Here is a 16,556-nt window from a genome sequence, read left to right as displayed (position 1 = left end):
GATCTTTAAAAAAAAAAAAATGCAATAGTTGCTGTCCATCAAGGTGGGAAAGGTTATAAGGTCATTTCAAAAATTATTTTGTATGCAAAATCGCCATCAAATTTATGACAGGTGTACACCAGCCATTTTTTCTTACCGCCATCCATATGTTAGTAAATTAGACTCATTCAGAATCATCAGGCTGTGTTTGCTGCCTGCAATCTGCATCTAATGTAAAAGAGATGTCTGCATTGCAAAGCCAAAAAGGAGAAGGTTTGACTGGATAAACTTACAAAACAGTGTCCGAGGTTGCAAGAGGAAGCCAGAAAGGGCTTTCTAAAGTGGTTCAACAGAGTGATGACATTTAAAAATAAATTATCACAAAGCGATGCTTGGGCTGAAAAAATGTAGGTGCTGAATATCGTTTACCCTGAGACTCAATTTAAATCACTGTGCCTCCCAGCTGAATTCTACTGATATACTTCAACTTTAAGTTACCCTAATTCATACAACCTGCATGCACATGTGGATGCAGGTTTGGGAACATGCACAATCTTGTATAAGGGTGGCTGTAGCTCAGGAGGTAGAGCAGGTCACCTACCAATCGGAAGATCGGTGGTTTGATTGCTGCATCATGTATGAGTATGAATGTGTGTGAATGTTAGACAGTAAAAGCACTTAGCTTTGATTCAGATGGAATTGAATGGATAAATGGAAATGTGTTTTATAAAGCGCTTTGAGTGCTCAGTTAGAGTAGAAAAGCACTATATAAGAACTAATCCATTTACCATTTGCATGTTAGTAAATGAGAGCTAATGACCCTCATGGAAACTATTCACATATTACATCAATAAATGTCTATAAACTATCTCTATATGAGTTTTGGTGGGAGGGAGTTGGAGTGGATAGAAGCATCGAGACTCTTTGTGGATTAGAAACTAAAAAGAGTTGAGTTAAGGTTAAAAAACAAAATAGTAATAGTTTTCACATACTTAGTTGCATCTGAAAGTCTCTTGATAAATGCATTTACAAATCCAGTTGTGTGTGTGAATCCTCACTGCGTATAACTTTGGATACTGTGGCTCCTCTGAAAAGGAAAGCTTCAAATCAGAAGTGCCTGACTCCGTGGTATAATTCACAAACGCACAGCTTAAAGCAGATAACCCGAAAGCTGGAGAGGGAATGGTGTCTCACTAAATTAGAAGATGCTCATTTAGCCTGGAAAAAGAGTTTGTTGCTCTATAAAAAAGCCCTCCGTAAAGCTAGGACATCTTACTATTCATCATTAATTGAAGAAAATAAGAACAACCCCAGGTTTGTTTTCAGCACTGTAGCCAGGCTGACAAAGAGTCAGAGCTCTGTAGAGCCGAGTATTCCTTTCACGTTAACTAGTAGTGACTTCATGGATTTCTTTACAAATAAAATTTTAGACATTAGAGAAAAAATTATTCATAACCATCTCAAAGATTATTCTTCATGTTCGGCTGCTTTCAGCACTGCTGGTATTTGTTTAGACTCTTTTGCTCCAGTTGATCTTTCAGAGTTAACTTCAATAGTTACTTCCTCCAAACCAGCAACATGTTTGTTAGATCCCATTCCTACTAGACTGTTCAAAGAAGTCTTTCCAATTATTGATGCTTCAATCTTAAAAATGATCAATCAGTCTTTATTAGTTGGCTATGTACCACAGACCTTCAAGGTGGCTGTAATTAAACCTCTACTTAAAAAGCCATCACTTGACCCAGCTGTCTTAGCTAATTATAGGCCAATCTCCAACCTTCCTTTTCTCTCAAAGATTCTTGAAAGAGTAGTTGTAAAACAGCCAACTGATCATCTGCAGAGGAACGGTTTATTTGAAGAGTTTCAGTCAGGTTTCAGAATTCATCACAGTACAGAAACAGCATTAGTGAAGGTTACAAATGATCTTCTTAGAGCCTCTGACAGTGGACTCATCTCTGTTCTTGTCCTGTTGGACCTCAGTGCAGCTTTTGATACTGTTGACCATAACATTTTATTACAGAGATTAGAGCTTGCTATAGGTATTAAAGGTACTGCACTGCAGTGGTTTGAATCATATTTATCTCATAGACTCCAATTTGTTCATGTAAATGGGGAGTCTTCTTCACACACTAAGGTTAATTATGGAGATCCACAGGGTTCTGTGCTAGGACCAATTTTATTTACATTATACATGCTTCCCTTAGGCAGTATTATTAGAAAGCACTGCATCAATTTTCATTGTTATGCAGATGATACTCAGCTTTACCTATCAATGAAGCCAGATGACACACATCAATTAATTAAACTGCAGGAATGTCTTAAAGATATTAAGGCCTGGATGACCTCTAATTTCCTGCTTCTAAATTCAGATAAAACTGAAATTCTTGTTCTCGGCCCCACAAATCTTAGAAACATGGTGTCTAACCAGATACTTACTCTGGATGGCATTACTTTGGCCTCCAGTAACACTGTGAGAAATCTTGGAGTCATTTTTGACCAGGATATGCCCTTCAATGCACATATTAAACAAATATGTAGGACCGCTTTTTTGCATTTGCGCAATATTTCTTAAATTAGAAACATCCTTTCTCAGAGTGATGCTGAAAAGCTCATTCATGCATTTATTACTTCTAGGCTGGACTATTGTAATTCATTATTATCAGGCTGTCCTAAAAGCTTCCTGAAAAGCCTTCAGCTGATCCAAAATGCTGCAGCTAGAGTACTGACAGGGACTAGAAAGAGAGAGCATATTTCTCCCATATTGGCTTCTCTTCATTGGCTCCCTGTTAAATCTAGAATAGAATTTAAAATTCTTCTCCTCACATACAAGGTCTTGAATAATCAGGCACCATCTTATCTCAAAGACCTCATAGTACCATATCACCCCAATAGAGCACTTCGCTCTCAGACTGCTGGCTTACTTGTGGTTCCTCGGATACTTAAGAGTAGAATGGGAGGCAGAGCCTTCAGCTTTCAGGCCCCTCTTCTGTGGAACCAGCTTCCAGCTTGGATTCGGGAGACAGACACCCTCTCTATTTTTAAGATCAGGCTTAAAACTTTCCTTTATGATAAAGCTTAAAGTTAGGGCTGGATCAGGTGACCCTGAACCATCCCTTAGTTATGCTGCTATAGGCCTAGTCTGCTGGGGGGGTTCACATAATGCACTGTTTCTCATTCACCTTATTTACTTTGTTTATACTCCACTCTGCATTTAATCATTAATTGATATTAATCTCTGGCTCTCTTCCACAGCATGTCTTTCTCTCCCCTCAGCCCAACCGGTTGCGGCAGATGACTGCCCCTCCCTGAGCCTGGTTCTGCTGGAGGTTTCTTCCTGTTAAAAGGGAGTTTTTCCTTTCCACTGTCACCAAGTGCTGCTCACAGGGGGTCGTTTTGACTGTTGGGTTTTCTCTGTATTATTGTAGGGTCTTTACCCACAATACAAAGCGCCTTGAGGCGACAGTTTGTTGTGATTTGGCGCTATATAAATAAAATTGAATTGAAATTGAATTGAATTGTGAATGTTGATGTTTTACTGTGAATCAGAGCTGATAAAGATTTGGATGCTCGGCAGAGCTCTCTGAGGGAAAACAAAGTTTGAAAACTGAAAAATGGCTTTGGGTCTCTGGTTTAGTTAATTATGGCCTTTTATCTAACCTAAATAAGCCACACATGAATAAACAACTCTAACTGCTGTGCTTGTGGTTTTGCTTCATGCAGCAGAAAGTTAACATGCATCCATACTTCTGAAAGTGGGCCCTCTTGTAAATCCTGTCTGCTCACTTCTGGAAAATCATAGTGGAAAATTTTCTCCAGTTACTCATGCTTTGTGTTTTTCACAGATGTGCCCTTCACATAGATATAACTTAAGCTGAGATGCCACTCGCACAATAAAGGTTCATTTTCTGATTATTATGCTGGACAAAACAAGCTCCTTAAAACTCTTACAGCTGTGCACAGTTGTGTATGATTGTGTACTCCTGGCAAAGAAATCAGGTCACGTAAGCACTGGTGGTCACACTGCCAAGAAAATGTCAGACCACCAACTGAATCACTGCAAGTTTCTGCCTCATCATCCCTGAATCACAGAAAATTTTATCAAAACAAACCCCCAACCTTATAATGGAAGCACATGAAAACCCTTTTTGGTGACTGTAAAGAGCTGGAAGCAGAACACTATTTGAAACTGAATGTTTTCCTGCCTTAAACGTTGATTGCAGTCTTTCCTGTCTGTGTATCCTCTGTGTTTTGGCTGCAAGCTGTGACTGGAAGCTCAAACAGAGAGGCAAGGAAACACAGCATGCAAAGGTCGAGAAAAAATATTGTATATTCTATCCATTCAGCCTCAGTTAAACATCTTCTGAATATTGTTCTTGCAATGCCTGTGCAGTGCCTGTGTAGGAGCTTCTACTTACCTGCTTCAATCTCCTCAGGTGTTTTCTTCTTCTTTGGTTTTGCCTTTTCCTCATCCACCACTTCAGCCGGCTTGTCTAACATTTCAACACCCACTTCCTCTCCTTGTCTTCTTTCCTTTACCAGTGCTTCAGGTTCTTTTGCCTGAACTCCAGTGAGTTTGTTCTCTTTTGCATCTTTTTGAGCACAGACCAGGGTACAGCAGAGGGTCAGAACGACCCACAAGACCAGCACCTCAACCTTCATTTCTCCAATGACAGCACAATGCTAACCGTAATGAAACGAACCAGACGTGCTCCAGAAACAGATCCAAATCTCTAGCTGTACAAATAACTCACAGCATGCAACATCTGACCTGCAGATGCTGAGTCGTCTATCCTGAGTCACCAGACTTTGAAGTCTTTAAGGAGACATGAAAGGGATTCGTTTCTGAAACAAATGGATGAACTGGTGGAGGACTAGAGCACTACTTCCTATCTGATGAAGTCAGCATAGACACAGGAAGAAAAGTTGAATGCTGGAAGTTTCAAAGCAGTCTCTTGGCTGTGCTGGAGTGAGGGAAGTGCATCTGTCTGGAGTGGATTTTCACCAGCAGCAGCAGCAGAGCACACACCTCCCAGCTTCCTCCTCCTCCTCTGACTCCTCTCCCACATACTCAGTCACATTTCTCCCTCGTGGCCCTTCACCCCCTTTTTCCCCAAACCAACTGGGGAGGGGGTGGGGGGTGGGGAGGAGCATCCGTCACATTTGACATTCCTATGGGGAGGGGGAAAGAAAATGTCAGAAAGAAAAAAAGAAGTGGTTCACAGTTGTTTTCACAGTGACAAGAGGAAAAAAGATGGACTAAACCCAAAACCCAAAACCCAAAAAGCATTTTGCAAGCCTGCAGAGTAGTTTAATTCAGTTCAAATCAATACACTATATATATTTATATATATATATATATATATATATATATATATATATATATATATATATATATATGGAGAGAGAGAGAGAGAGAGAGAGAGAGAGAGGCAAATCACAGCAACTGGCCCCCTCACACACATACCCATACACACATGTGCACACATCGTCATTTCCATACACACACAATTGCTTACCCACACAAATCTCATAGGTTTAACCCTTAGCTGACCCCTGATCTCCTAGCTCAGACATGATTCTCTGGTCCACGCTTCCTCGCAGTCACTCTCATCAAGTTCACTGTCCTCACTGAGGGAATGGCCATAACTGTCCAATCACATTCTTTCCTCCCATAAAAGGTTCTTTTGCCCATTTCCTGTAAGTTGGTGCATGTTACTGGTACATGGTACTTATATTTCCCACCACACGGTGCTCTCAAAATGTGACTTTATTCCTTGCTACAGCACAACTGATCACAAGATCATCATTTGAATCTAGTGTTTTGGAGCAGAGGCACCTAAAAACCTAAAAAAGCAGTCCCAAGTTTAGACCACAGTTTAGAAGCACTGCTTCAGCGTTACTGCCGTAAGAAAAGCGATCTACCAGCATAATGTTTTCCTGAGGCAACAAACATGATATTAGCCTTAGCAGTAACTGGTACCACAACCCATGCAAATTTGCTTCCTGCTCCATGCCCCATGTCAAAGGTCAACCCTCTTCCATTCCTCATTTTGCCAAAGAGTGATGTGTCTTGTGTCAATAAAAATAAATAAATAAAATAACCAAAAATGTGGTTTGTTGTCTGGGGTAAAACCGTCCCATGGAGAATTAATAATAAAATAAGGATTTTTTTCTGCAAGTCACAAATATAAACTGAACACATATGAAAAAGTCGATCATACACGGGACTGGAATATTGTAACTCCTGTATCACGTTATATTAAAGCTCCCTGAAAGCTTTTTAGTTGATCCAAAACACTGGAGCAAGAGTATAACAGGGACTAGACAGAGTTGATTTTTCTCCTTATATTTAGACCATCAACGACATCTTGGTATCATGTTATCCTAATAGAGGACTTTGCTCTCAGAGTGCAGGCTCACTTATGGTTTGTCAAGTTTTCAAAAGTAGAATGAAAGGCAATGTCCTGTCCTCTAGAACCAGCTCTGAGTTTGGCTTCAGGAGCCAGACATCCTCTCTACTTTTAAGATTAGACTTCAAATTTTCCTTTTTGATAGAACTTATAGTTATGGCTTAGGTGACCCTGAACCGTTCCTTAGTTTTTTCATGCTGTGGGAGGACTTCCCATCATCCACTGAATATTTTTTCTCCACCTGCCTGCTCTCAGTAGTTTGTGCTCTGTCTTCTGAGGTTCTCTGCCTTATCTTTGTAACATGTTTACCTAACAATTTATTTTTAAATGTCTTGAGATGCCAAATGTGTGAATCACTGCTATATATAGTATTTAATACATTTTCCAAACTTTATGGAGCACCAAAACAGAAGAAATCATAAATAATCACAAATCATAAGTGCAACTGTGTAAAAACCTTAAACTGTCTTCTCAGCTGCAGGAGCAAAGTAGAAGGACCAAAAACAGCACAAAGACCAGACTGTGCTTCCACCTTTGTCCAGATTCCAGTTATCAAAATCACAATGATTTTTGGTGCGGATGAGCAGCAGATGCCGGGTACACTCCACCACATCAGTACATCCTACCAGCACAGCGATCCACCACCATCCACAAGTACACTTTGTGGTACGAAGTGTTATATTACTCTAAAGTACAGCGCTATTGCTTTAAGACCAAACAGATATTTTGGGCTAAAGTCAAAGCAATTGTCTCTTCATATTCTTTTGATAGCCTTGGCTAATTTTGAAAGGCTATAAACTGTTTATAAATGCATTCATTTACAGAAGATACCTTCAGATTCAGATTGATTTTATTGTCATTCAAAATCCACATCAATATGCAGTGCAGAACAAATTATGTTGCATCAGGTTAACAGTGAAAAAAAATAAAAGCACAAAATAAATGAATCAACAGAAACACCATGATCTATGTAATTACACTATATTGCACCATATTACACTTTATGTTACACTGTATTGCATCGTAGATTACATTGTGAATGTGAAAGCAAAATGGAACAATCATCATGGTTACATTGTATCATCTCAAAACCTTTTGGTGTATGCCACATGTCAGACATTCAAGTCCTGTTATATCATGCACACCACATGGATTAGATTTACACTAACATTTTAGGCTTTGACCTAATCAAAACCATGTGCATACATGTGCAACAAAAGCTTCCTCTTTCTCTATTTGTCTGGGTCCATCAGGCTACTGCCTCACTGATGAGGTAAATTCTAAATGTCTTCCTGAAATGCCCCACCAAGAGGTAATGATTTTATCTTCTGAGAATTTATTTTAGAAATTAGAAAAGTTTTGTTATAGTGTTAAGAGATGTCAGAATTACAAATCCCTCACATTAAATTTGTTTTTTTCCTCCCTTAGTTACTCCTTTTATGCATTTTGGCTTTTCTTAACAACAATGCTGTTTTGAGGTCAAACATCTGAATCAAATGATTCAACTAAATACTTTTCTGATTTGCGTGTGTGTGTGTGTGTGTGTGTGTGTGTGTGTGTGTGTGTGTGTGTGTGTGTGTGTGTGTGTGTGTGTGTGTGTGTGTGTGTGAAATGAATGAGGCACAAACCCTCACAAACATGTCAATCTCCAAACATTGAATCACCAAGGTGTGGCTAAAAATATGCCTTAAATGGAGTTTCCCATTTTAAATTCAAATAACCTGCAAATCCAGAATCTGGACCAGATCCAGATGGCATTTGGTTTGGCACTAGTTCTTGGCCCTCCACAGCTGTGTACCAAATATCAGATTAAAATGCTTACCCTTTTTAACAAAATGAAGGTTATGAATAAGTTCAAAGGAAGATCTGAAATCACTCATCATTTTTTCCTAGGCCACTCTATTTGTCATCATCGCCACGTTCCCATGCTGTCAGACTCAATATTAACCTCATCTCTTCTGGTCCATTCATCTTTCTGCTTGCCTTCCTTGAGCCAATCAGCTTCGTCTCAGCATACTTTAAATATCACTCTGTCATTCTCCCTTCCAGATTCATTTGTGCAACCCACCACCTCCCCTTCACCACCCAAGAGCGCCTTCCAAGCCTCCATCTTGGTCTCCACCACCACCAGTATCTAGACTCCGGGAGGTCCTGCCAATTCCTATCTCTACTGGGATTCCCTTTAGCTTTGATGAGCCATCGGAGTTTAATCGCCAAACAACTATTTGTATTATCAATAAATCTTGTTCAATTTCTCTTAATGATCTCTCCTTATCGAACCATTTTTATATGTTAAAATGGTAAATGGACTGGTTCTTATATAGCGCTTTTCTACTCTGTGTTGAGCACTCAAAGTGCTTCATAAAAACCCAGCATTTCTTTCTAAGCCAGAGATTAAGTGCTTTCTATCTAACATTTAGCACTGGAGAGCAACTTGGGGTTCAGTATCATGCACAAGGATACTTTGGCATACAGACTGGAGGAGCCAGGGATCAAATCGTTAACCTTCTGATTGGTAGGTGACCTCCTGAGCTACAGCCACCCCAGTGGTTATACAAATGTAAGTTTTAATTTTCAAAAACTTATGAACAAATTTAGCAAACAAAGTTATATACTACTATGCCTCAGCTGTTCTTTTTTGTTTTTGTTTTTTTTGTATACAAGTATTTACAGAACAATCAGATGTCACAATAAGATGCCACACAAATTATTTGTGCCACCCCCCAAAAAAGTTCCTGTCTACCACAAGACACACTTCCAGGTGTGTCACTCCTCCTGTTGTGCACCTGGAGACAGCAGTTTTTGGTTAGCATGACTATGCAACACACTAAACACACTAAAATCTCTGTAACGCTGTCAATATCGTTGTCTCTCTTTTGCCCTGTCATCTCACAACTTTCACCTGTTGCTCAGCAACCAAATGCCACACGTTGCAATGTAATTTTTGATTGAAAGGAGATGTCATGGCCTGGGGGTCACTGGCCATATTTAGTGCAAATTCGGTATGAATCTGCGCTGGTAGTGTTGCCACAGTTTTGTTAACAAGCAAACATACCAAAAACAATACCCCATTCCCCTCCAGGGGCGGGGTAAAAAGAGTAAAGCAGATAAGATTTTTCGTGTATGGGCCTGGTTGTGTTCGGAACAGTGTTGGGTGGAATTTTTACCATTTAGAATGTCCACTCCAAACCATTTATGTCTTTATGTTTGACATACACAAACACACACTTACATGCACATAAAGAGAAAGTTATTAAAGCTCCTCTAACCCTGAATCATCTTCACTTGACCAAAGGGTTTTGTTGAACGTTACAGTGCAGCCCATTTTTTGAATTGCAAGTGGTGGCGCTGAGGTGTGTTGGTCAGACAGGCCTGAAATATCTTGTAAAACTATTTGCTGATTGTCATGAAATTTTGCAAAGACGTTTGTGGTTTTCATGGAATAAATGACTTTTTTTTCCCCTCTGGCGCCACCATGTGGTTGACATTTGTGCTTCTGATTGAGCAACTGTTACCATGAATTATTAAAACATATTAATCTTCCAGTCAGAATGAATTAGATATAGAAATCTCTTAACTGGTCAAACCCATGTTTCATCTGATGCACCAGTGTGGCACTTTGTGATATGTATCTTGAAAGGTTCTCTGTAAATAAAACTTACTTTACTTGCATGCACTGGTAACTCCATTCTCATCAGGCTAGCTGTGGGGACATGGCACACATTTGACTGGCCCCTCCTGGTGTCCTGCACAACAACTCATACTGGAGACCCTGAGGGGCCATACCAAAGTTAATATCTCAGGCCCTGTGCATTTAAGTCTTTGAGACACATACTGGAATAAGACCATGAAGTGTTCAAAAACAAGTAAAAGGATTTTAGAATCAGTATGGAAGCTGACAGGCAGCCAATGTAAATGGGTCAAATAATTTAAGAAGTGGATCAGTTGGTTCTGTCTCATCAGGACCAAATAAAGTTCTATGCTGTTAATGTAACAATGATAACAAATACTATATCCTCATTACACAGCCTAGGTGTAACATATAGATATTAAAAAAAAAAAAAAAGTTTTTTGATAGAAATATTGATAGAAATTATAGTTGAACCCTGAACATGATAAACATTAGTATTTATTTCAAAGTCCCACAACTCATCCAAATTGCCTTAACAAGCAGCTCCAAATGAGTTTTGAATCCAACAATTCTGCATTTTTGATCATTTATTTTCATAAGCAACCTGCCCCTTTTTCTAGCACTATGTGACGTAGAAAAGACTTTCTGTGAAATAGATGAAAAGTAAAGAAGAAACAAGGTTTTACAGAGTTGTTTATCAGAATAAGTTATAGTATAATTACAATAGAAAACATTTAATATTTTAATCAATTTTCTTTTTTAAAAATTAGTCATTTTGTGAAACTCTAACAAAATATTAATGACGGTGTAAAAATTTTGCAGAACCTTTTTCCCGGAGATGCTGCTGGGCAACATTCTGGTCCAATGCCTGTTCAGTCACTCAGTGCACATTTCACACATCATGTATAGTAATGACGGATAGGCACCAGGGGCAGCGATGCAAACAGCTGGAGCGGAGGGCGCTGCTGGCAGAGCAGACTGTAGGACAGAGGGGAGCAGAACACTGGGTGCGAGGACAGGCCGTACTGTTCATCTTCGCCCTCCTTCGCCTGCTGACGCTCTTTCTTCCACTTGGTGCGTCTGTTTTGAAACCAGATCTTTACCTGAGTCTCGGACAGGCGCAGGGCCGAGGCGATGGTGTGCCGCTCCAGTACCGACAGGTAGTGGCACTTCTGGAAACTGTGCTCCAGGACCTGCAGCTGCTCCAGGGTGAACGCGGTGCGGATCCGACGGCTTTTTTCTTTTGAACTCTGAAGCTTCGCCGTACACGGAGCTTTGTCCGCTGGGCTGCAACTTTCACCTGCTGCGGGATGCTGCAGCTTTGTGGATTCATCTCTGGAAGTATGACTTCCTGAAAGAGAACAATAAATCGTTGAGTCATCAGTTAAGACATTATTATTTTTAAAGTTCTCAGAGAGTTATATTCTCACCTAGAGCTGCCGCGTCTCCAGGACAAATTAGTTTCCCTGTAAATTTCGTGGAGTCCAAAATATCTTCCACGGAAAAAGGTGTTTTGTGGATAAGTGGAACTTTGGCTTCAGCTGGCTGCATTTCAGCTCGCAGTGCTCTGCTAAGAGCGCAGGTAGTCGGTGTCTGTGCTCCTAAAGCGTTTTTATATACTGCCTTTTCGAAAGCCGCCGGGGCGCTTACAAATTTACATGTCATTCAAAAAAGATACCCAAATGAAGCAATGCGTCTTCCAGAAACAATTGCACCCAGTGTCCTCCATGTGCGGACGCTCCGTGGGACCCCAGTGCGGGCACTTCAAAATGTAAATGCGAGCTCTCTGCTAGGGGGGGCAACGGGGCAGTTATTTATTGCTGGGCATCCGGTTAAAATGTTCCCTCTTTCTTTCACTTCGTGTTCCTTATTGTAGCTTGGCTGGTCATTGTTTGCAAATAGGGGATTTTACGCTGGTAGGACACGTGAACGCTGGTTGTGATGCTAATTTATTGACTCATCACAGGGAAAGTGTCAGCCTTTTCTTCCCCTGTGTCCCATTTTTCAGAGTGCCGTTTGTCCTGTTGAGTGCAGAAGCCGCACAAAGCTTAGGTTTAATTAGAAGCCCACAGACAACTTTATGACAGCTATTGGCCATCTGATCACTACAGCACGTCATGTCTCAGTCCTTCTGCTTAGGCTGCTGAGATTTGGTGCTAAAAACTATTAAATTTATGGTTCTGGTGAAACCTTTTCTCTCATTTAAATCTTTTAAAAGGCATGTATTGTGAGTTTAGAACTGTTATCCAAATAAAATGGGAAATGGCTGTGCATTAAAAACCTGAAGATAAAGAGCTACTAACAAAATAGAATGAAATAGAAGCACTCCTAGAGCACAAACCTCTGCCAAGGCAGCTTACCCTCTAGGTAGTATTTACTTTTAAGAGAACTATTTTATTTATATATATATATATATATATATATATATATATATATATATATATATATATATATATATATATATATATATATATATATATATATATATATATATATATATATATATATATATATATATTTTGTTCAATTCAATTCAATTTTATTCAGATATATTCAGATATAAATCACAACAAACAGTCACCTCAAGGTGCATTGTAAGTTCAGACCCTATAATAATTACAGAGAAAATCCAACAGTCAAAACGATCCCCTATGAGCAAGCACCTATCCACAGAGGGAAGGAAAAACTCCCTTTTAACAGGAAGAAACCTCCAGCAGAACCAGGCTCAGGGAGGGGCAGTCTTGTGCTGCGACTGGTTGGGGTTGAGGAGAGAGAGACAGGATAAAAGACATGTGGAAGAGAGCCGCCGCAAGTGTGTGCAGTGTGGTGTGTAAATAACACTGAATGAAAAGAAATTCTCAGTGCATCACTGGAACCCCCTAGCAGCCTAGGTGTATAGCAGCATGACTAAGGGATGGTTCCCATCTGTCTCCCACATCCAGATTGGGAGCTGGTTTCGCAGAAGAAGGGCCTGAAAGCTGAAGGCTCTGCTTCCCATTCTAATCTTAATATCATAGGAACAACAATTTAGCCAGCAGTCTGAGAGCGAAGTGCTCTATTGGGGTGAAAACGATACTATGAGGTCTTTAAGATAAAATGGGGCCTGATTACCTTGTATGTTAGGAGAACAATTTTAAATTAAATTCTGGATTTAACAGGGAGCCAGTGAAGAGAAGCCAATATGGGAGAAATAACTAACTATAAACTTGAGCTTATGGACTTCAAAAAACTGTAACAAGAATGGCTTCTCATCAGTGGCGTCAGCAGCTGTCCGTGTCCGCAGCTGAGTATAATCGCTTATATATGTGCTTATATATGTGCCTATATTTGAAGACAATGTTGGCATGATATAGGGCAACTGCTGCTTAATCAGTGTCATATCAGCTCTTATTGTTGCCTGCCCAGTTCAGTGCTGGGACCTTTCTGCCCTGTTCCAATGACAATGCTGCCAAATACATGGTCAATGAACTGGTTCTTATATCGCACTTTTCTACTCTACTTGAGCACTCAAAGCGCTTTATATATCACACCTCATTCACCCATTCACACCCATTCATACAATCACTTTTTTCTACACCACATTCACTTGATTTCTATCTAACATTCACACATGTTCACACTCCAGTAAACACATCAGAGAGCAAATTAGGGTTCAGTATGATGCAAAAGGATACTTTGGCATGCAGACTGGAGCAGCCAAGAATCAAACCTACTGAATAGTAGATGGCCTGCTCTACCTGCTGAGCTACAGCCACTCCCACGCTGTTCAAAAAGTTGAAGGAATGGTGCGCCTGGGTGGCTTAGTGGTGAAGCCAGCGACTGCATACATATATCGTGTTGCAGTGCAGGCGGTGTGGGTTTGAGTCCCAGCCTGTTGCCAATTTGCCCGTGCGTCTTCCCATGTATCTTTCCCCATTTCCTGCCTCTCTCCACTGCCCATAAAAACCACTGTGGCCAAAAATGCAAAAAAAAATTTAAGTAACACTTTTTAATCATAGGCAGCATCAAGTCAAGTCAGTTAAATGGTAGAGGGGGTTATTAATCAGTTTCAGCTGCTTTGGTGTTAATGAAATTAATAACAGATGCACTAGAGGGGCAACAATGAGACAACCACCAAAACAGGAAAGATTGAGGCCACTGACATTTTTTCTGACTGTTTTTTCACTAGTTTTACCTCTGTCTAGTGTCAGATTCAGGAATCTAGAGTAATTGCCTGTTCCCTAGAGGAGATTCCAGGAGACAGGCAGTTACTCTAGGGGAGCTGGAGAGGGCCATAGAAGGCCCTTAACCCATCAGCAGGAGAGGTATCTGTTCATTTATGAAAGGAGGAACAGGATGACCACTGCCAGAGCCCTACAAAATGATCCCCAGCATGACACTGTACCCAAAAATTAAGAAACAGACTGCAAGAGAGTGGCCAGAGGGTCTGATGTCCTCTAGTGGACCCTTTGCTCACTGCCCACCACCATGGGACCCAAATGGCATTTCTCACAGAATACCAGAATTGGCAGGTGTACCACTGGCACCCTGTGCTTTTCACACATGAGAGCAGGTTCACCCTGAGCACATGTGACAGATGTTAAAGGGCCTGGAGAAGCCCTACACTGGTGTAGTGGGTCCTGGGTTCAGCCTGGTGCACAACAATGCCTAGCCTCATGTGGCCAGAGCATGCATGCAGTTTCTGGAGAATTAAGGTATTTGACACCATTGACTGCCCCAGTGCTTGCCTGATATCAATATCTCATCTGACATGTGTGTCAAATATTGACATTTGAAATCATCCTAGCAGAAATGATGACGATTAAAAAAAAAGTTTCATAGCTCTTTATTGTGTGACCACCTTCAATTCAATATCATACATTATATGGACAAAAGCATTGAGCCACACTGCTTAATCTTTGAATTCAGGTGTTTTCAGTCCCCTTGCCCTGGGTGTATAAAATCAAGCACCTAGCCATTTCAAACATTTGTGAAAGACTTTGAGTGTGGTGCTTTAATTGGATGCCACTGTTGCAACAAGTCAGTTTGTGAAATCTCTTCCCTCCTAGATATTCTACAATCAACTATAAGTGGTATAATTGCAAAGTGGAAGTATTTAGGAACCACGGCTACTCAGCCATGAAGTGGCAGAACATGTAAAGGTACAAAGCAGGATCACTGAGTGCTGAGAATCATATTGTTTAAGGTTGCCAATTACTGCAGAGTTCCAAACCTCTTACATTAACATCAGCAAAAAGCTGTGTGGAACTTCATAGTATGGGATTTTCATGACTGAGCAGCTCCTGTAAATGTAGTGTCCAGTACTTTTGTCAATAAAATGTAGCTGATATGCTGTGGATTTCCATGAAGACATCAAATTATTGGAGCAATATTTTTAAGACCTATCAAGGACCTTCCATATAGCTATTGATCTAGATCCCTTCGTAGTGGTTTTGGAATTATAGGAAAATAATATGTAAATGCATGATAGGTGATTTTACTCAAGAACAAGAGACAACTTTCCAAACACATTTAAATCTAAATGTCATCATCTATACTGACAGATCTCAAATATGACAATTTACAGGTAAAGGTTGTTATTACTGTCACTGCTGTAATGACAGATACATTTTAGAATAGACATTTTCTATTTCTAAAATCTATACTGAACATGCTCTTGACATAATATATAGCATTCTGATATAGATACAAAAAAATTCTGACTGCTGTTACAGTATATTTACAGCATACTTTGTAAATGTGTAGAAATCTTTGGATTGTACAGTGTTACTATATATCAGCAAAAAAGACAAAAAGTCAGAAAGGCTGGAAATTCAACCAATTTAGATAATTTTATTTTACTGTATGTAGAAATACTGAAGGATAATACAAGTCACTCACCATGTATTTGCATTTAATTGGCTTTTTAATCCATATTATACTTTCTTAATAACAAGAATGACCATTCCTTACAGTGTAATGGAGTGGGTTTAAGGATCAGAGGGAATGTAAATGTGTAAATGTTCCTGTGGAGCTAAGTCATAAAGGTGGCAGCTGCCAGTGTGTTCCCAGCTACACAAGCCTACAAAGCAGTGAGTATTTAAATAACAAAAGAAGCCAGCCCACCAAGACAATTAGCGGCTGTCACCAGTTGGTTTGACCCTCTCTGACCCTGAGCTTTATGTAGTAAGATAAGAAGAAAATGGGTAGACTCAGGGGGGAACTGGTGGAGGTAAAAAGGATAAAAGAAAGAATGAAAGAATGAACAGATGACATGTATTTGGACAGTTGCACATTTGTTATTCTTTAGTTGCTGTGCTCTGGCATGATGTGTTAAGTTGTGGTTCTTCTTAGATTCCACAGTTATCCAGGCAGTCTTTGACAGTTTTTTCTTCAAAACATGCCTTGCCTACTTGTGACTAAATTAACTGTGTGGATAATAACAAATTGGTGGTTTAAAAGTACTTAGGCATATGATCAATCAAACAAACTCATCAACATTTCATGGAAGTCACTTGCTGTTAGCTAACTGAAATTCAGCCTACAATGAAAGGATT

The 16,556-nt window shown here is 40.0% G+C and overlaps 2 protein-coding genes across 3 annotated transcripts in view; both read right to left on the bottom strand.

Annotated features, from left to right (window-relative positions):
- Positions 1 to 5,038, bottom strand: part of aebp1a (AE binding protein 1a) — a 30,644-nt gene extending 25,606 nt beyond the window's left edge. For both annotated transcript variants that reach the window (XM_030742780.1, XM_030742781.1), the window contains exon 1: positions 4,395 to 5,038. In XM_030742780.1, coding sequence (XP_030598640.1) covers positions 4,395 to 4,638 — 244 coding nt within the window. In that variant the 5' untranslated portion in view covers positions 4,639 to 5,038. The remainder of the gene's footprint in view (positions 1 to 4,394) is intronic.
- A 5,715-nt stretch (positions 5,039 to 10,753) lies between these two features.
- On the bottom strand, positions 10,754 to 11,758 carry pnx (posterior neuron-specific homeobox). Its single transcript, XM_030743278.1, has 2 exons — positions 11,451 to 11,758; positions 10,754 to 11,371 (listed from the first exon to the last, which is right to left on the bottom strand). Exons 1-2 carry the CDS (start codon positions 11,683 to 11,685, stop codon positions 10,920 to 10,922), a joined length of 687 nt encoding a protein of 228 aa, XP_030599138.1. The 5' UTR covers positions 11,686 to 11,758; the 3' UTR covers positions 10,754 to 10,919.
- Between the last annotated feature and the right edge of the window lie 4,798 nt (positions 11,759 to 16,556).

The sequence above is a fragment of the Archocentrus centrarchus genome, chromosome 12 (genome assembly GCF_007364275.1).
Source record: "Archocentrus centrarchus isolate MPI-CPG fArcCen1 chromosome 12, fArcCen1, whole genome shotgun sequence".
Classification (NCBI taxonomy): domain Eukaryota; kingdom Metazoa; phylum Chordata; class Actinopteri; order Cichliformes; family Cichlidae; genus Archocentrus; species Archocentrus centrarchus.
The sequence above is the reverse complement of the archived record's forward strand: the minus strand, read 5'-3'. Positions and strand labels throughout refer to the sequence as shown.

Bases quoted from the DNA above. Each gene is read 5' to 3' on its own strand.
- pnx (XM_030743278.1), bottom strand. From the start codon at position 11,685: ATGACATGTAAATTTGTAAGCGCCCCGGCGGCTTTCGAAAAGGCAGTA. The intron at 11,372-11,450 runs GTGAGAATATAA...GTTCTCTTTCAG, and splicing joins TGGAGACGCGGCAGCTCTAG to GAAGTCATACTTCCAGAGAT.